This window comes from Rana temporaria, chromosome 9 (genome assembly GCF_905171775.1).
Source record: "Rana temporaria chromosome 9, aRanTem1.1, whole genome shotgun sequence".
Lineage (NCBI taxonomy): Eukaryota > Metazoa > Chordata > Amphibia > Anura > Ranidae > Rana > Rana temporaria.
In genome coordinates this window covers 168,593,485-168,614,206 of record NC_053497.1, presented here as the reverse complement: position 1 = coordinate 168,614,206, position 20,722 = coordinate 168,593,485, and the positions used below count along the sequence as shown (strand labels likewise).

General features: G+C 45.1%; 1 protein-coding gene across 2 annotated transcripts in view; it reads right to left on the bottom strand.

Annotated features, from left to right (window-relative positions):
• RGL2 (ral guanine nucleotide dissociation stimulator like 2) overlaps positions 1–20,722 on the bottom strand; it is a 103,567-nt gene that overhangs the window by 78,281 nt on the left and 4,564 nt on the right. Inside the window, exon 2 of one of the 2 annotated variants that reach the window (XM_040324963.1) lies at positions 8,393–8,494. In XM_040324963.1, coding sequence (XP_040180897.1) covers positions 8,393–8,479 — 87 coding nt within the window. In that variant the 5' untranslated portion in view covers positions 8,480–8,494. Of the gene's footprint in view, positions 1–4,935; positions 4,955–8,392; positions 8,495–20,722 lie in introns of those variants that run through there. The other variant, XM_040324962.1, reaches the window with a different exon arrangement.

Here is a 20,722-nt window from a genome sequence, read left to right as displayed (position 1 = left end):
ATATATATACACACACACACACACACTCTATCTATCTATCTATCTATCTATCTATCTATCTATCTATCTATACACACACACATACACACACACTATATTATATATATATATATACACACACTATATAATATATATATACACATACACACACACACACAAAATATCACATACATATACATACACACACACACAGCAACGCTTGTAACATGCCTTTCCGCATGTTAGCGCATTTCCTACCCCAACCCTTAAAGTGTGTATAAAGCCAAGAACAAAATATAATATATTGCAGCTTACCAGCCCCTAACCCCTATGAGACAATTAAAAAAATCATTTTAGGCCTGAAGATTAGTTTAAAAAAAAAAAAAAAACCACAAAATATATATTTTCTAAAAGCAGACACCCTGGAGAATAAAATGGCGGTAGCGTAATTTTTTTATGTCACACAATATTAGCACAATGGTTATTCAAACACTGCACAACATATCAGTAAAAAACAAACAAGAAAAAAAAAAAACCTAAAGTAAATTTTAGAGCAAAAAACACAAAAACAATGCAATATATTACACACGTTTGCTAAAAGATATAAGAGTAGTTCAGTACCCTAAATTCCCATAGGTGGTGTTTCAAAAGTCCCTACAGGTCATTTGTTTAAGGCAGTGGTCTCCAAACTGCGGCCCGGATGTGGCCCTTTTCTTGCCTTTATCAGGCCCTTGGGACACTGTTCCTTTCACTGATATACGAGACACTATTCCTCCCACTGACAACAATGGAGCACTATTCCTCCCACTGATACCAATGATGGGACACTATTCCTCCCACTGATACCAATGATGGGACACTATTCCTCCCACTGACACCAATGATGGGACACTATTCCTCCCACCGATACCAATGATGGGACACTATTCCTCCCACCGATACCAATGATGGGACACTATTCCTCCCACTGATACCAATGATGGGACACTATTCCTCCCACCGATACCAATGATGGGACACTATTCCTCCCACCGATACCAATGATGGGACACTATTCCTCCCACTGATACCAATGATGGGACACTATTCCTCCCACTAACACCAATGATGGGACACTATTCCTCCCACTAACACCAATGATGGGACACTATTCCTCCCACTAACACCAATGATGGGACACTATTCCTCCCACTAACACCAATGATGGGACACTATTCCTCCCACTGACACCAACATCTTGCCCCCCTAAAGTCTGAAGGACAGTAAACTGACCCTTTGTTTAGAAAGTTTGGAGATCCCTGGTTGAGAGTGAACTGTGAATAACGAGCTTAGAATTATTTCTTTCACTCCAGCCTACAAATATGTAAGATCCGTAGCGCAATCAACGGTTAAATACACACAGTATCTCACAAAAAGTAAGTACACCCCTGACACTTTTGTAAATATTTTATTCCATCTTTTCATGTGACAACACTGAAGAAATGACACTTCGCTACAATGTAAAGGAGTGTCGCCCCCCTATAGTTAGAACACGCCGAGGGAACACACTCAACTCCTTGTTCGCCCCCTAGTGTCAACCTCTTCCCTGCCAATGACATTTATACAGTAATCAGTAGCTAATTTTTGAGCTCTGATCGCTGTATTAATGCCAGTGGTCCCAAAAAAAGTGTCCGATCTGTTCGCCGCAATGTCGCAGTCCCGATAAAAAAAAAAAAAAACGCAGATCGCCGCCATTACTAGTAAAAAAATTATAATATTAATTATTATTATATTATTATTATTATTATTATTATTATTAAAAATGACATAAATCTATCCCCTATTTTGTAGACGCTATAACTTTTGCGCAAACCAATCGATAAACGCTTATTGTGATTTTTTTTTACCAAAAATATGTAGAAGAATACGTATCGGCCAAAACTAATGAAGACATTTGTTTATTTTTTGGGATATTTATTATAGCAAAAAGTTAAAAATATTGGGCCAGATTCACGTAGAATTGCGGCGGCGTAACGTATCCTAGATAAGTTACACCGCCGCAATTTTTCATCGCAAGTGCCCGATTCACCAAGCACTTGCGATGAAAACTACGCCGGCGGCCTCCGGCGCAAGGCGGGCCAATTCAAATGGGCGTGTGCCATTTAAATTAGGCGCGCTCCAGCGCCGGACCTACCGCGCATGCTCCGTTTCCTAACTCCCGCCGTGCTTTGCTCGCCATGACGTCATTTTTTTGAACGGCAACGCGCGTAGCGTATTTCCGTATTCCCGGACTGCTTACGCAAACGACGTTAAATTTTTGAATTTCGACGCGGGAACGACGGCCATACTGTAGACAGCAATACGCTTGCTGACTAAAGTTAGGGCACCAAAAAAAACGACTAACTTTGCGGCGGGAAACTTGACTACGGACGACGTAGCGAACGCGAAAAACCGTCGTGGATCCGCCGTAACTCCTAATTTGCATACCCGACGCTGGTTTACGACGCAAACTCCCCCCAGCGGCGGCCGCGGTATTGCATCCTAAGATCCGACAGTGTAAAACAATTACACCTGTCGGATCTTAGGGATATGTATGCGTAACTGATTCTATGAATCAGTCGCATAGATACGACGGCGTATCAGGAGAAACGCCGTCGTATCTCATTTGTGAATCTGGCCCATTGTGGGTTTTTTTTCAAAATTGTCGCATTTTTTGTTTATAGCGCAGAAAAATAAAAAAAAAATTAAAACCGCAGAGATGATCAAATGTCAAAAGAAAGTTCTATTTGTGGGGAAAAAAGGACCTCAATTTTATTTGGGTACAGCGTGGCATGACCGTGTAATTGTCAGTTAAAGCGACGCAGTGCCTCGTACACACGATCGGATTTTTTGCGGACAAAGCGTAGGACTTTTGTCCGAAGGGCGTTGGCCCTGAACTTCGATTGCATACAGACGGCAAAGAATTGTCGGCCAAGAAACACAAAACTATGTGTTTTTTCATCTCTTTAGCGCCACCCTTTGGGCAACTTCTGCTGATGTTGTGTTATGGTGAGCATTGGTTCGGAGCATGCGTGTTTGTACTTTGGAGACTTGTGTACACACGATCGGATAATCTGATGGAACACATTTGTCGTCGGACAATTTGAGAGCATGGCGATACAACATTTGTTGTTGGAAATTCCGAAAAACAATTGTCCGATGGAGCCTACAGACGGTCGGATTATCCGACAAAACCCTTCTGTCACACAATTGTTGTTGGAATATCCGGTGGTGTGAACGGGCCTCAACTGTCACCCTAGGACAGAACTACAGAACACCTCCCCCTTTCTTTATGTCCAGAACAAGGAGGTGGTGTTCTGTATCCCTCCCCCTTTCTTCATCTCCATAAGGAGGTGGTGTTCTGTATCCCTCCCCCTTTCTTCATCTCCATAAGGAGGTGGTGTTCTGTATCCCTCCACCTTTTCTTCATCTCCATAAGGAGGTGGTGTTCTGTATCCCTCCCCCTTTCTTCATCTCCATAAGGAGGTGGTGTTCTGTATCCCTCCCCCTTTCTTCATCTCCATAAGGAGGTGGCGTTCTGTATCCCTCCCCCTTTCTTCATCTCCATAAGGAGGTGGCGTTCTGTATCCCTCCACCTTTTCTTCATCTCCATAAGGAGGTGGCGTTCTGTATCCCTCCACCTTTCTTCATCTCCATAAGGAGGTGGCGTTCTGTATCCCTCCACCTTTCTTCATCTCCATAAGGAGGTGGTGTTCTGTATCCCTCCACCTTTCTTCATCTCCATAAGGAGGTGGTGTTCTGTATCCCTCCACCTTTCTTCATCTCCATAAGGAGGTGGTGTTCTGTATCCCTCCACCTTTCTTCATCTCCATAAGGAGGTGGTGTTCTGTATCCCTCCACCTTTCTTCATCTCCATAAGGAGGTGGTGTTCTGTATCCCTCCCCCTTTCTTCATCTCTATAAGGAGGTGGTGTTCTGTATCCCTCCCCCTTTCTTCATCTCCATATGGAGGTGGTGTTCTGTATCCCTCCCCCTTTCTTCATCTCCATAAGGAGGTGGCGTTCTGTATCCCTCCCCCTTTCTTCATCTCCATAAGGAGGTGGTGTTCTGTATCCCTCCCCCTTTCTTCATCTCCATAAGGAGGTGGTGTTCTGTATCCCTCCACCTTTTTTTATCTCCATAAGGAGGTGGTGTTCTGTATCCCTCCCCCTTTCTTCATCTCCATATGGAGGTGGTGTTCTGTATCCCTCCACCTTTTTTTATCTCCATAAGGAGGTGGTGTTCTGTATCCCTCCCCCTTTCTTCATCTCCATAAGGAGGTGGCGTTCTGTATCCCTCCCCCTTTCTTCATCTCCATAAGGAGGTGGTGTTCTGTATCCCTCCCCCTTTCTTCATCTCCATAAGGAGGTGGTGTTCTGTATCCCTCCACCTTTTTTTATCTCCATAAGGAGGTGGTGTTCTGTATCCCTCCCCCTTTCTTCATCTCCATAAGGAGGTGGTGTTCTGTATCCCTCCACCTTTTTTTATCTCCATAAGGAGGTGGTGTTCTGTATCCCTCCCCCTTTCTTCATCTCCATATGGAGGTGGTGTTCTGTATCCCTCCCCCTTTCTTCATCTCCATAAGGAGGTGGCGTTCTGTATCCCTCCCCCTTTCTTCATCTCCATAAGGAGGTGGTGTTCTGTATCCCTCCCCCTTTCTTCATCTCCATAAGGAGGTGGTGTTCTGTATCCCTCCACCTTTTTTTATCTCCATAAGGAGGTGGTGTTCTGTATCCCTCCCCCTTTCTTCATCTCCATATGGAGGTGGTGTTCTGTAGTCCATAGAGGTGACCTGGGCAGAGCTGATAACACTGCAGAGTGAATGCTGGATTCCTGGCAGGATCAACAGGCATTAGTGTGTGCTCATTGAACAGATAGACCGGGACGCTTTCAATAGTATATAAGAAATAAGAGACGCTCATTGTCGGAGGTTACCTACCATTGTAAGACGATCTGTCTGTGTATGGCCACCCTAACGCCTTCATTAGCTGATTGGAAAGCCAGTCGCTCAGGTGATAGACCTTTCAATGATGGGGATGGTTGGAGTCAGCTGTGTGTGAGTAATGCTCTGCAGAGCTCAGGGAGGAAGGCTCTGCAGCCCCAGGTAGGCCGGACAATAAAGATCTTGTAAGGGAGTGACAAGTAGGTAGGTGTATTTATAGCCATGGCACACGGAATCGTTTTTCAGAGGGGTGGCACAGGAGGCGCATGCGCCGTTCGTAAAATACCTCAAATACGTGGGGTCACAGTGAATTTACCTAAAACACGCCCACATCATCCCCATTTGAATTAGGCGGGCTTACGCCGACACACATACGTTACGCCACCGTAACTAAGGGCGCAAGTTCTTTCTGCATACGGAACTTGCGCCCTAAGTTACAGCTGCGTACCGTATCTGAGATAAGTTACGCCGCGCCGACAGATACTGCAATGTATCCGAATCCGGCCCTGTGCATGCATTTTAAGTGCAGAAAAAAAAAAAGCACACAGAACTGCGTCTGGTGTGAACTGGCCGTAAAAAAAAGAAAACGAATGCAGCCATGACATCTAACAATTGGTAAGATACAATATAACCACTTAAGCCCCGGACCAATATGCTGCCTAAAGACCCAAGGGGTTTTTACAGTTCGGGACTGCGTCGCTTTAACAGACAATTGCGCGGTCGTGCGTCGTGGCTCCCAAACAAAATTGGCGTCCTTTTTTCCCCACAAATAGAGCTTTCTTTTGGTGGTATTTGATCACCTCTGCGGTTTTTAGTTTTTGCGCTATAAACAAAAATAGAGCGACAATTTTGAAAAAAATTCAATATTTTTTACTTTTTGCTGTAATAAATATCCCCCAAAAACATATATAACATTTTTTTTTCCTCAGTTTAGGCCGATACGTATTCTTCTACCTATTTTTGGTAAAAAAAAAAAAATCGCAATAATCGTTTATCGGTTGGTTTGCACAAAATGTATAGCGTTTACAAAATAGGGGATAGTTTTTTGTTTTTTTTTACTACTAATGGCGGCGATTGGCGATTTTTTTTGTGACTGCGACATTATGGCGGACACTTCGGACAATTTTGACACATTTTTGGGACCATTGTCATTTTCACAGCAAAAAATGCATTTAAATTGCATTCTTTATTGTGAAAATTACAGTTGCAGTTTGGGAGTTAACCACAAGGGGGCGCTGTAGGAGTTTCGTTTCACCTAGTGTGTGTTTACAACTGTAGGGGGGTGTGGCTGTAGGAATGACGTCATCGATCGAGTCTCCCCTATAAAAGGGATGACACGATCGATGCGCCGCCACAGTGAAGCACGGGGAAGCCGTGTTTACATACGGCTCTCCCCGTTCTTCAGCTCCGGGGAGCGATCGCGACGGAGCGGCTATAAACGAATAGCCGCGCCGTCGTCCCGGATCGCTCCTGAAGCCACGGGGACCGCCGCATGTACCGGGGGGTGTCCCGATCGGACCCCCGACCCACGTCAAGCAGAGGACGTATATATACGTTGATGTGCCTGCCTGTGCCATTCTGCTGACGTATATGTACATGAGGCGGTCCTTAAGTGGTTAATAAATGTTTGGGTTTAATACTGCATTACAGTGCATCCGGAAAGTATTCACAGCGCTTCACTTTTTCCACATTTTGTTATTTTGCCTGAAGGACTCTAATGCCGCATACACACGATCGGTCCATCCGATGAAAACGGTCTGATGGATTTTTCCATCAGATATCCGATGAAGCTGACTGATGATCAGTCGCGCCTACACACCATCAGTTAAAAAAACGATCGTTTCAGAAGGCGGTGACGTAAAACACAACGACGTGCTGAAAAAAATGAAGTTCAATGCTTCCGAGCATGCGCTGACTTGATTCTGAACATGCGTGGATTTTTAACCACTTAAGGACCGCCCCCTGCGCATTTACGTCGGCAGAATGGCACGGCTGGGCACAAGCAGGTACAGGTACATCCTCTTTAAGTGCCCAGCCGTGGGTTGCGGGCACGCGCCCGCGACCCGGTCCGAAGCTCCGTGACCCGACCGCCGATGGAGTCCCGCGATCGGTCCCCGGAGCTGAAGAACGGGGCGAGCTGTGTGTAAACACAGCTTCCCTGTTCTTCACTGTGGCGCCGTCATTGATCGTCTGTTCCCTTATATAGGGAATCACAATCAATGACGTCACACCTACAGTTAGAAAACACAGATGAGGTCATACATAACCCCTTCAGCGCCCCCTGTGGTTAACTCCCAAACTGCAACTGTCATTTTCACAGTAAACAATGCATTTTAAGCTGTGAAAATGACAATGGTCCCAAAAATGTGTCAAAATTGTCCGATGTGTCCGCCATAATGTCGCAGTCACGAAAAAAAATTATATATATATATATATATATATATATATATATATATATATATATATATATATATATATATATATATATATCGCTGATCGCCGCCATAAAAAAAAATAAAAAAATTTAATAAAAAATGCAATAAAACTATCCCCTATTTCATAAACGCTATAAATTTTGCGCAAACCAATCGATAAACGCTTATTGCGATTATTTTTTTTTACGAAAAATAGGTAGAAGAATACGTATCGGCCTAAACTGAGGAAAAAAAATAGTTTTTTTATATGTTTTTGTGGAATATTTATTATAGAAAAAAGTAAAAAAAAAATTTTTTAAAAATTGTCGCTCTATTTTTGTTTATAGCGCAAAAACTAAAAACCGCAGAGGTGATCAAATACCACCAAAAGAAAGCTCTACTTGTGGGGAAAAAAGGACGCCAATTTTCTTTGGGAGCCACGTCGCACGACCGCGCAAATGTCAGTTAAATCGACGCAAAACCTGGCCGGGTCCTTTAGCTGCCTAAAGGTCCGGGTCTTAAGTGGTTAAATAAACTTACAAAGATTTCAAACAAACTTCTTTCACGTTGTCATTATGGGGTGTTTTTTGTAGATTTTTTTTTTATTTAATCCATTTTGGAATAAGGCTGTAACAACAACATGTGGAAGAAAGCAAGCGCTGTGGATACTTTCTGGATTCACTGTATTACTTGTCAACTGCCCTTTGAAAAACGATCCACCACAGATCACTTTTCAGCGGGTGGCAAGGATTGAAATAAAACGTAAACTTGCTGTAATTAACACCTGGCTGAAATTCATACCACGTATCGCCAAGCGTGCCAACATGGACTCCTGATTTTTTGTTTGTGTACTTTCTCAGGGTGGGCGACTTAGAAAGTTAGCAGCCAGGCCACCAGCATTTTCAGAAGCAGTTCATCCCCAGATTCCTATATAATAGTATAAATGACACATAAAAGGGATAGAGGAAGAAGTTTTTCCCTCCAGGACTGGTAGAGAAGTTCCTCCTATGTGGGGGATGTATAGAGAAAGAAGGGCTCACCTCCGCCGGCTCATCCTTGGACTCCGCTTTGGGTTTGTGTCCCCGTCTCTCCTCCTCCAGTGCCGTCTTCAGTGTGCGCAGGATCATGTGTGTCACCACAGACTAGACACCAAAACACCAACAAACCGACATGTTACAAGGCAGAAAGGTGCAAGAAGACCGGGCCCTATAGACTGCTAATGAGTAGAATGCCTGCAGCTACAAGCCGCCCTCCCCTCCCCCAACCTGCGTACTGAGCTCTAAATTCTTAGGCTGGGCAGTCCAGGTTATGGTGGGGGGGGGGCAGAAACAGCAAAAAATACTTTATGACATCCTGGTAATTTTCAGAAAGTACAAATCCTGAGATGCACACTTAAAGCTGAGCTCCATCAATAAATAAAAAGATAAAAATGAAAAGCCTGATAAAATCTAAAATAACAAAAAACAGCTGTTGCTGCAATGTTCAGCCTTAATACAGAAATTTACCTGCAGTACTTTTTTTCCACCACTAGATGTCCGCGTGAACCTGCCTACAGCCTGGGACTGGACAGTGAAATGAGAAGCAGCACAGTGACCAGCTCATCTCTCTGTCACTCATTTCTCTCTCCTTTTATCAGCACTTTAAGGCTCGATTCTCGACCTATGCATGTTGCTTTTGAGCGTTTTTGCAATGCTTTTTGCGGTGCTTGCTGCGTTTTTTGACTTGCGTTTTTACCGCGATTTGCGTTTTTTTTTTTTTTTTTTAGCCAGTAATTTTTATTTTTTTTACATTTCCTTTAACCGCTTGCCGACGGCCGCATGTATATGTACGTCTACAGAATGGCACGTACAGGCATATGGGCGTACATGTACGTCCCTGCCTTTCCGCGGGTCGGGGGTCCGATCGGGACCCCCCCCCCGCTACATGCGGCGGTCGGATACCCGCGGGGAGCGATCCGGGACGAGGGCGCGGCTCCTCGCCCTCCTCGCGATCGCTCCCCAGAGCTGAAGAACGGGGAGAGCCGTATGTAAACACGGCTTCCCAGTGCTTCACTGTGGCGGCGCATCGATCGTGTGATCCCTTTTATAGGGAGACTCGATCGATGATGTCAGTCCTACAGCCACACCCCCCTACAGTTGTAAACACACACTAGGTGAACCCTAACTCCTACAGCGCCCCCTGTGGTTAACTCCCAAACTGCAACTGTCATTTTCACAATAAACAATGCAATTTAAATGCATTTTTTGCTGTGAAAATGACAATGGTCCCAAAAATGTGTCAAAATTGTCCGAAGTGTCCGCCATAATGTCGCCGTCACGGAAAAAATCGCTGATCGCCGCCATTAGTAGTAAAAAAAAATAATAATAATAAAACTATCCCCTATTTTGTAAACGCTATAAATTTTGCGCAAACCAATCGATAAACGCTTATTGCGATTTTTTTTACCAAAAATATGTAGAAGAATACGTATCGGCCTAAACTGAGGAAATAATTTTTTTTTATATATTTTTGGGGGATATTTATTATAGCTAAAAGTAAAAAATATTGCATTTTTTTCCAAATTGTCGCTCTATTTTGGTTTATAGCGCAAAAAATAAAGTGTCCGCCATAATGCCGCAGTCATGAAAAAAATCGCTGATCGCCGTCATTAGTAGTAAAAAAAAAATAAAAAAAAAAATAAAATGATCCCCTATTTTGTAAACGCTATAAATTTTGCGCAAACCAATTGATAAACGCTTATTGCGATTTTTTTTTTTACCAAAAATATGTAGAAGAATACGTATCGGCCTAAACTGAGGTAAGAAATTTTTTTATGTATGTTTTTTGGGGATATTTATTATAGCAAAAAGTAAAAAATATTGCATTTTTTTCAAAATTGTCGCTCTATTTTTGTTTATAGCGCAAAAAATAAAAACCGCAGAGGTGATCAAATACCACCAAAATAAAGCTCTATTTGTGGGGAAAAAAGGACGCCAATTTTGTTTGGGAGCCACGTCGCACGACCGTGCAATTGTCTGTTAAAACGACGCAGTACCGAATTGTAAAAACGCCTTTGGGCATTTAGCAGCATATTGGTCCGGGGCTTAAGTGGTTAACAACCAGCTATGAACAGGTTGAAAAAAAAAACGCAAAACGCAAATCGCGGCAAAATGCGTTTTGGATGCAGGTCCATTGAATTCTATTGCATGCAAAATGCTGCTTTTTTTCAGGAAAAAAAGTCCCCAACCCTTTCCAAAAACGCAGAGGCACAAAAAAGCATTGATGTGAACATGTTCCATAGGAAACCATGTTAAACAATTTCCTTGCATTTCTGCAAAATGCATCAAAAAAAGCATTAGTGTGAATGGAGCTTAAAGGGGCTGTAAAGGTAAACATTTTTTTCCCTAAATATCTTCCTTTCCCTTAGTGCAGTCCTCCTTCACTTACCTCATCCTTCCATTTTGCTTTTAAATGTCCTTATTTCTTCTGAGAAATCCTCACTTCCTGTTCTTCTGTCTGTAACTCCACACCGTAATGCAAGGCTTTCTCACTGGTGTGGAGAAAGGTTCCTGAGGGGGCGAGCAGGAGTGTCAGGACGCCCACTAACACACAGCTCCTTTCTCTATCTGCAACGTAGAGAGTGTCCTGACTCTCCTGCTCGCCCCAAGAGGCTTTCTCCACACCAGGGAGAAAGCCTTGCATTACTGTGTGGAGTTACAGACAGAAGAACAGGAAGTGAGGATTTCTCAGAAGAAAAAAGGACATTTAAAAGCAAAATGGAAGGACGAGGTAAGTGAAGGAGGACTGCACTAAGGTAAAGGAAGCTATTTAGGGGGGGGGGGGGTTACCTTTACAACCCCTTTACAGTGATATTAAATGGGTTGTAAAGCCTCATGTTTTTTCACCTTAGTGCATCCTATGCATTAAGGTGAAAAAACACCTTGCACTGTCCGGCCCTCCCGAGCCCCCATTTTACTTACCTGAGCCCCAAACTTCCATGGGCGCGATCAGGGCCGGGACAAGGGGTGGGCAGGAGGGATGGCTGCCCTGGGCACTGTGGTATCGTGTGGGGTAAGGGGGGCACCACAAACAGATTGGGGGGAGGGAATTTGTGTTGGGAGGGTGGTAGGGGGTAAGAATTGTTCTAGATGTGGAAATCTGGGTAAGTGTGCTAGGAGCAGTTATTTGGGTGGATTTGTGTTGGAAGGGGGGATGGGTAAAGAGGATTTGTGGTAGGGGGGGGGGGGGTGATTTGGGGGGGTTGTGCTAGAAAAGGTTAGATTGCAAATTGTTTTATGGGGGAGGGATTTATACTAGTGGTAGATGATTAAGTGGCGTTTGTGCCAGGGGAGGGGATTTGGAATGGGGGGAGGTTTTGTGCTGGGAGGGGCAAAGATGTGTGTCACACACAGAGCCCTGTCTCGCCCCTGCCCCCTCTCTATCCTCATTGCATACCTCCCAACATTTTAAGATGGCAATGAGGGACACCTACTTGCAAATTTATGTTGCATAGGACACGCCCCCCGACACACCCCCTTAAAGAATAATTACCAAAAAAAAAAAAGTTTTTTTTTTACCACTACTATTCTTTAATATTGGCTTTTAACCACTTAAGGACCGCCTCCTGCACATATATGTCGGCAGAATGGTACGGCTGGGCACAAGCACATACAGGTACGTATGTGCTTGTTGCCCAGCCGTGGGTCGCGGGCGCGCGCGGCCCGGTCTGAAGCTCCGTGACCACGGAACTGATCGCCGCTGGAGTCCCGCGGACCTGATCGCCGCTGGAGGCCCGCGATCGGTCCCACTGAGCTGAAAAACAGGGAGAGCTGTGTGTAAACACAGCTTCCCCGCTCTTCACTGTGGTGTTCCCTAATATAGGGAAACCACAATCAATGACGTCACACCTACAGCCACACCCCCCTACAGTTAGAAACACAGATGAGGTCACACTTAAGCACGTCAGCGCCCCCTTGTGGTTAACTCCCAAACTGCAACTGTCATTTCCACAGTAAACAATGCATTTTTAATGCATTTTTTGCTGTGAAAATGACAATTGTCCCAAAAATGTGTCAAAATTGTCCGAAGTGTCCGCCATAATGTCGCAGTCATGAAAAAAATCGCTGATCGCCGCCATTAGTTGTAAAAAAATATATATTAATAAAAATGCAATAAAACTATACCCTATTTTGTAAACGCTATAAATTTTGCGCAAACCAATCGATAAACGCTTATTGCGATTTTTTTTACCAAAAAATAGGTAGAAGAATACGTATCGGCCTAAACGGAGGAAAAACATTTTTTTATATATGTTTTTGGGGATATTTATTATAGCAAAAAGTAAAAAATATAGAATTTTTTTCAAAACTGTCGCTCTATTTTTGTTTGTAGCGCAAAAAAAAAAAAACGCAAAGGTGATCAAATACCACCAAAAGAAAGCTCTATTTGTGGGGAATAAAGGACGCCAATTTTGTTTGGGAGCCACGTCGCACGACCGCGCAATTGTCTGTTAAAGCGACGCAGTGCCGAATCGCAAAAACTGGCCAGGGTCCTTTAGCTGCCTTAAGGTCCGGGTCTTAAGTGGTTAAAATGTACAAATGCAGCAATTTAGAATTTGGATAAAAGGTTTAACACTTTTTGAAAGATAAAAAAGTGCATTTTATATACAACTATACAGACCAAAATGAGGGACAAATGAGGGTAAGTCGCAGGGTAAAGTCGCAATAGAAATCGCATGACTTTGGAGTCGCACAAGTGTGAATGGAGCCTCAACCACCTGGTTTTACTGCCCCCAACCCCAAGCCATTATTCCTCCACCCAGGCAGCTCAGGTACAGCATGCAGCCTGTCAGTGACACAAATGGCCGTGTACTGCTGTACTCGTGTTTAGGGAGGAGCTATTGTAACCAAGAGTACAGCTTGCAGGTGTAAGCTCAAAATAGAATATTATCTATTTTTAGCATATTCCCGTACTCACGTTTATGATAGCACTCCGTCATATACACGAGTACAGCAGTACACAGCCATTCGTGTCACTAACAAGCTGTAACGCTGCTGCTGAGCTGCCTGGGTGGAGGAATAATGGCTGAATGGGCTTAGCTCAGCCCTGATTGATTGGCTTCTTGTGCTGCTTCTCCCAATCACACTCTGGCCCAAATTCTCAAAGGGCTTACGATGGCGCAACGCCATGTACGCCGTCGTAAGTCCTAATCTGGCCCGTCGTATCTATGCGCCTGATTCTTAGAATCAGTTACGCATAGATAACCATTAGATCCGACAGACGTAAGCCTCTTACGTCGTCGGATCTTAAATGCAATTTTTTTTTTGGCCGCTAGGTGTCGCCTCCGTCGTTTTCCCCGTTGATTATGCAAATTAGCTAGATACGCGAATTCCCGAACGTACACGCGGCCGACGCAGTGAAGTTACGACGTTTACGTTAGGCTTGTCCCGGCGTAAAGTTGCACCAGCTATATGAGGGGCAACCAATGTTAAGTTTGGCCGTCGTTCCCGCGGCGAAATTTAAAAATTTACGCTGTTTGCGTAAGTCGTCCGTGAATGGGGCTGGACGCCATTTACGTTCACGTCGAAACCAATGACGTCCTAGTGACGTCATTTGGAGCAATGCACCCTGGGATATTTTACGGACGGCGCATGCGCAGTACGTTCGGCGCGGGAACGCGCTTAATTTAAATGCTCCACGCCCCCTACCCGGCTAATTTGAATTAGGCGGGCTTGCGCCGGGTGATTTACGCTACGCCGCCGCAACTTTACAGGCAAGTGCTTTGAGAATAAAGCACTTGCCTGTAAAACTTGCGGCGGCGTAGCGTAAATCAGATACGTTACGCCCGCCCAGTTTTGCGCAACTGTACGAGAATCTGGGCCTCTGAGTTCTAATTATTTACTGAATCACTGTGGACAAATGCTATTGATTACTAAATATACACCATCATAGCTCCCAACTGTCCCTGATTTCGAGGGACTGTCCCTGATCTGGAGCAATGTCCCTCTGTCCCTCATTCCTCCTCATTTGTCCCTCATTTTTGATCTGATCTATATAGTTGTATATAAAATGCACTTTTTATCTATCAAAAAGTGTTCCCCAGTGCTAAACCTTTGATCTAAATTGCTGCATTTGTACATTTTAAAAGCCAATATAAAAGTAATAGTAGTGGTAAAAAAAAAAGCACTTGTGGATTTAACCGCTTCAGCCCCGGACCATTTCGGTGGTTAAAGACTGGGCCACTTTTTGCGATTCGGCACCGCGTCGCTTTAACTGACAATTGCGCGGTCGTGCGGCGTGGCTCCCAAACAAAATTGACTCCCTTTTTCCCCCACAAATAGAGCTTTCTTTAGGTGGTATTTGATCACCTCTGCGGTTTTTATTTTTTGCTCTCTAAACAAAAAAAAGAGCGACAATTTTGAAAAAAAAAATCTATATTTTTTACTTGTTGCTATAATAAATATCCCCCAAAAATATATAAAAAAAACTATTTTTTTCCTCAGTTTAGGCCGATACGTATTCTTCTACCTATTTCTGGTAAAAAAAATAAAAAAAAATAAAAAGCGTTTATTGATTCGTTTGCGCAAAAGTTATAGGGCCAGGTTCATAAAGAATTGCAGCGTTGTAACGTATGTCCTTTACGTTACTCCGCCACAAGTTTTCCTCGTAAGTGCTTGATTCACAAAGCACTTGCGCGTAACCTTGTGGCGGAGTAACGTAAATCGGTCCCGCGCCGAACGTACTGTGCATGCTCCATTTTGAAATTTCCCGCCGTGCTTTGCGCGAAATGACGTCGCCCCGACGTAATGTTTTGAATGGCGACGTGCGTTACGTACTTTCGTATTCCCGAACGACTTACGCAAAAAAAAAAAAAATTTGAAATGAAATTTGACGCGGGAACGACGGCCATACTTTAACATGGGCTGTCTATTGTTACACCACCTCAATAGCATCCGTAACTTTGCGACGCGAAAAGCCGACTAGCGACGATGTAACGAACGCGCGTATCTTCGTGGATCGCCGTAAACAGCTAATTAGCGTACCCGACACGGAAAATGACGCGATCTCCACCCAGCGGCGGCCAAAGTATTGCATCCTAAGATCCGAAGGCGTACGCCTGTTGGATCTTAGCCAAATGCCGTTGTATCTTGTTTGTGAATTACAAATTAAGATACGACGCGGCAAATTTGAAAGTACGCCGGAGTATCAGCAGATACTCCGGCGTACTTATTCTGTGAATCTGGCCCATAGCTTCTACAAAATAGGGGACTGTTTTAAGGCATTTTTATTAATAATTTTTTTTTTTTTACTAGTTATAGTAAAAACTAGTCAGCGATTCTTATCGTGACTGCGACATTATGGCGGACACATCGGACACTTTTGACACCATTTTGATACCATTGTCATTTTTACAGCGATCAGTGCTATAAAAATTCACTGATTACTGTAAAAATTACACTGGCAGTGAAGGGGTTAACCACTAGGTGGCGCTGCAGGGGTTAAGTGTTCCCTAGGAAGTGATTCTTGCTGTTAGGGGGCGTGGCTACACGTGACACATCACTGATGACCGTTTCAAGGGGAACGGTCATCAGTGACAGTGTCACTAGGCAGAATAGTGGAATGCCTTGTTTACAAAAGCATTCCCCCGTTCTGCTCTTGCCGACCCCATTCGTGGGACTCCCGGGAACATCGAGTTACCGGGACCCGCGGCCGCACTTGTGAGGCACGCGGCGGTGCGTGTGCGCCCGTTGGGCGGCAGATTTAACCACTTAAGACCCGGACCAAAATGCAGCTAAAGGACCAGGCCCCTTTTTGCGATTCGACACTGCGACGCTTTAACTGACAATTGCGCGGTCGTGCGACGTGGCTCCCAAACAAAATTGGCGTCCTTTTTTTCCCACAAATAGAGCTTTCTTTTGGTGGTATTTGATCACCTCTGCGGTTTTTATTTTTTGCGCTATAAACAAAAATAGAGCGACAATTTTGAAAAAAATTCAATATTTTTTACTTGTTGCTATAATAAATATCCCCCAAAAATATATAAAAAAACAATTTTTTTCCTCAGTTTAGGCCGATACGTATTCTTCTACTTATTTTTGGTAAAAAAAAATCGCAATAAGCGTTTATCGGTTGGTTTGCGCAAAATTTATAGCGTTTACAAAATAGGGGATAGTTTTATTGCATTTTTATGTTTTTCTTTTTTTTTTACTACTAATGGAGGCGATCAGCGTTTTTTTTCCGTGACTGCGACATTATAGCGGACACATCGGACAATTTTGACACATTTTTGGGGCCATTGTGATTTTCACAGCAAAAAATGCATTAAAAATGCATTGTTTACTGTGAAAATGACAATTGCAGTTTGGGAGTTAACCACAAGGGGGCGCTGAAGGGGTTATGTGTGACCTCATTTGTGTTTCTAACTGTAGGGGGGGTGTGGCTGTAGGTGTGACGTCATCGATTGTGTTTCCCTATATAAGGGATCACACGATCGATGACGGCGCCACAGTGAAGAACGGGGAAGCCGTGTTTACACACAGCTCTCCCCGTTCTTCAGCTCCGGGGAGCGATCGCGCGACTCCAGCGGCGTTCGGGTCCCGCGGCCGCGGAGCTTCGGACCGGGTCGCGCCCCGTGGCTGGGCTCCTGGAAAATAATCTGCTCACCAGATAGCCAGGACCTCTTTCATTAAAAAGCAGATGAAAAATCACTGGAATCCCGGACTCTCCTCCCCACCACAGCGGGAAAAAGACAAGGAGGCTCCAATAGCGTAATGTTGCTTGGTTTATTAAAACATGAGTAGGTAAAAAAAAAAATGCCTGCTTACACCTATACAGTTGTGCTCATAAGTTTACATACCCTGGCAGAATTTATGATTTCTTGGCCATTTTTCAGAGACTGAATGATAACACCAAAACTTTTCTTTCACTCGTGGTTAGTGTTTGGCTGAAGCCATTTATTATCAATAAACTGTGTTTACCAGTGGCGGCTGGTGGTCCAATTTTTTTTTGGGGGGGGCGCAAACAAACTGAAAAAACCCCCCATCAAATGCAGCTATTGTGCCCATCAATTGCCGCCTTTGTGCCCATCAAACGCAGCCACTGTGCCCATCAAACGAAGCCACTGTGCCCATCAAACGCAGCCACTGTGCCCATCAAACGAAGCCACTGTGCCCATCAAACGAAGCCACTGTGCCCATCAAACAAAGCCACTGTGCCCATCAAACGCAGCCACTGTGCCCATCAAACGCAGCCACTGTGCCCATCAAACTCAGCCACTGTGCCCATCAAACGCAGCCACTGTGCCCATCAAATTCAGCCACTGTGCCCATCAAACCCTGCCACTGTACCCATAAATTGCCGCCACTGTGCCATCAAACGCAGCCACTGTGCCCATCAAACGCAGCCACTGTGCCCATCAAACGCAGCCACTGTGCCCACCAAACGCTGCCACTGTGCCCATCAAATTCAGCCACTGTGCCCATCAAATTCAGCCACTGTGCCCATCAAATTCAGCCACTGTGCCCATCAAATTCAGCCACTGTGCCCATCAAACGCAGCCACTGTGCCCATCAAACGCAGCCACTGTGCCCATCAAACTCAGCCACTGTGCCCATCAAACGCAGCCACTGTGCCCATCAAATTCAGCCACTGTGCCCATCAAACCCTGCCACTGTACCCATAAATTGCCGCCACTGTGCCATCAAACGCAGCCACTGTGCCCATCAAACGCAGCCACTGTGCCCATCAAACGCAGCCACTGTGCCCACCAAACGCTGCCACTGTGCCCATCAAATTCAGCCACTGTGCCCATCAAATTCAGCCACTGTGCCCATCAAATTCAGCCACTGTGCCCAAATTCAGCCACTGTGCCCATCAAATTCAGCCACTGTGCCCATCAAACCCTGCCACTGTACCCATAAATTGCCGCAACTGTGCCCAAACGCAGCCACTGTGCCCATCAAACGAAGCCACTGTGCCCATCAAACGCAGCCACTGTGCCCATCAAACGCAGCCACTGTGCCCATCAAACGCAGCCACTGTGCCCATCAAACGCAGCCACTGTGCCCATCAAACGCAGCCACTGTGTCCATCAAACGCAGCCACTGTGCCCATCAAACGCAGCCACTGTGCTATTAAATGCAGCCACTGTGCCCATCAAATTCAGCCACTGTGCCCATCAAATTCAGCCACTGTGCCCATCAAATTCAGCCACTGTGCCCATCAAACCCTGCCACTGTACCCATAAATTGCCGCCACTGTGCCCATCAAACGCAGCCACTGTGCCCATCAAACGCAGCCACTGTGCCCATCAAACGCAGCCACTGTGCCCATCAAACTAAGCCACTGTGCCCATCAAACGCAGCCACTGTGCCCATCAAACGCAGCCACTGTGCCCATCAAACGCAGCCAATGTGCCCATCAAACGCAGCCACTGTGCCCATCAAACGCAGCCACTGTGCCATTAAATGCAGCCACTGTGCCCATCAAATTCAGCCACTGTGCCCATCAAATTCAGCCGCTGTGCCCATCAAACCCAGCCACTCTACCCATAAATTGCCGCCACTGTGCCATCAAACGCAGCTACTGTACCCATCAATTGCTGCCAGTGTACCCATCAATTGCCGCTACAAAAAATACCCTGCCGTTGTAATTCAGGTGCCCGGCTCCCAAAAAGGGGCCAGGCACCTGAATAGGGGGTGGCAGCGGCGACTCTAGATAGATTCATGCAATGCACGAATCTATCTAGGGTCGCCGCCGCCATCCCGAACAATTTTCCAGCCACAACTGCCAGGAAAATTGTTCGGGATGCAAAGAAAAACCCACAAATAACTTGGAATACAGGACTTTCTGAAAACATGTGGTGTGGCTGTTTCAAGATGCACAATAAGAAGGGACTTGATGGGCTGCATGGTCGGGTCGCCAGAAGAAAGCCATTACTCCAAAAATGCCACAAAGTATTCCGCTTACAATACGCCAAACAGCACAAAGACAAGCCTCAAACCTTCCGGTACAAAGTAATTTGGAGTGATGAGACCAAAATTGGCCACAACCATAAACACTACATTTGGAGAGGAGTCAACAAGGCCTATGATGAAAGGTCCACCATCCCTACTGTGAAACACGGAGGTGGATCACTAATGTTTTGGGGATGTGTGAGCTACAAAGGCACAGGACATTTGGTCAAAATTATTGGCAAGATGAATGCAGAATGTTATCAAAAAATAAGTAGTTTCTGTTGTAAAATGATTTTAAAAGAGTAAACACAGTGGATTGATAATAAATCGCTTCAGCCAAACACCAACCATGAGTGACAGAAAAGTTTTTGGTGTTATTCATATTCTTTGAAAAATGACCAAGAAAATCATAAATTCTGCCGGGGTATGCAAATTTATGAGCACAACTGTGTGTGCCTGTGTCCCGGTGACTTGTCCTTAAGGTTCCCCTAACGGGGAAGTTCCTTCAATGACTGCGCAGGCGCAAACTTGCCGACGGAAATCTCCGAACCTCGCCCGGCATCCAGGCTCATTCTTTAACATCCCAGTGGATTGGAGGATGTTAAAAAAAGAGCCAGGAGGCCGAGCGAGCGGAGCGAGACGTCCGACCGGCCACTTACCTCGAAATCCACGTCGCCCTGGATGCCGGCCGCTCTTCGGAGATTTCCGTCAGCAAGTTTGCGCCTGCGCAGTCCTTGAAGGAACTTTCCCGTTAGCCGGAACCATCTCGGCACATCAGATTGCGCCTGCGCTGGAACTTCCACGATAGCTGGAACCAGCTCGGCAGATCACCGGCACTAGGAAGCAGAGCATAAAGGTCTGATGGACCCCGTGATGTGCCCTGCTCGGGCTGGGAATCGGCGTGAGTTCCACAGCCGCTGGAGATAGAACCGGAAGCTGGGACCCGGAAATGACGTGACCGGAAGGCGCCTCGACGCACATTTCGTATCGCTACGTCATCGGGAAGCGTTCACCTCCAGGCTATTTAGAGTCTTCTGCCTAGTGACAGAAATGCTTCCTGATGACGTAGTGGGTTGGAGAGTCCGTGATTCCACATCGGGCTGCAATTAATAGCATTTGTCCACAGTGATTCACTATACATTTGTTGTATATTTATCATTTATTTTAGCATCTGTTTAGGTATGTATTCAATAGTAGTCACAGCGCCCCCTAACATCAATTTACACTCATTGCACAGTAGTGATCTACTGAACTTGGGGAGCAGCCTAAATCAGATTACCAAATGGATATTGGCGCAAGTTTTTTTCCACTATACACTCTGAGCTCTCCTCACCTTTTTTTTTTTAACTCTCAGACAAGCTTTATGAATTCTGCACTTTGAACAGATGTAAAGAAGTGAAAGCTGCAGATAGACAGGTACAACTGAGCATAGTCACT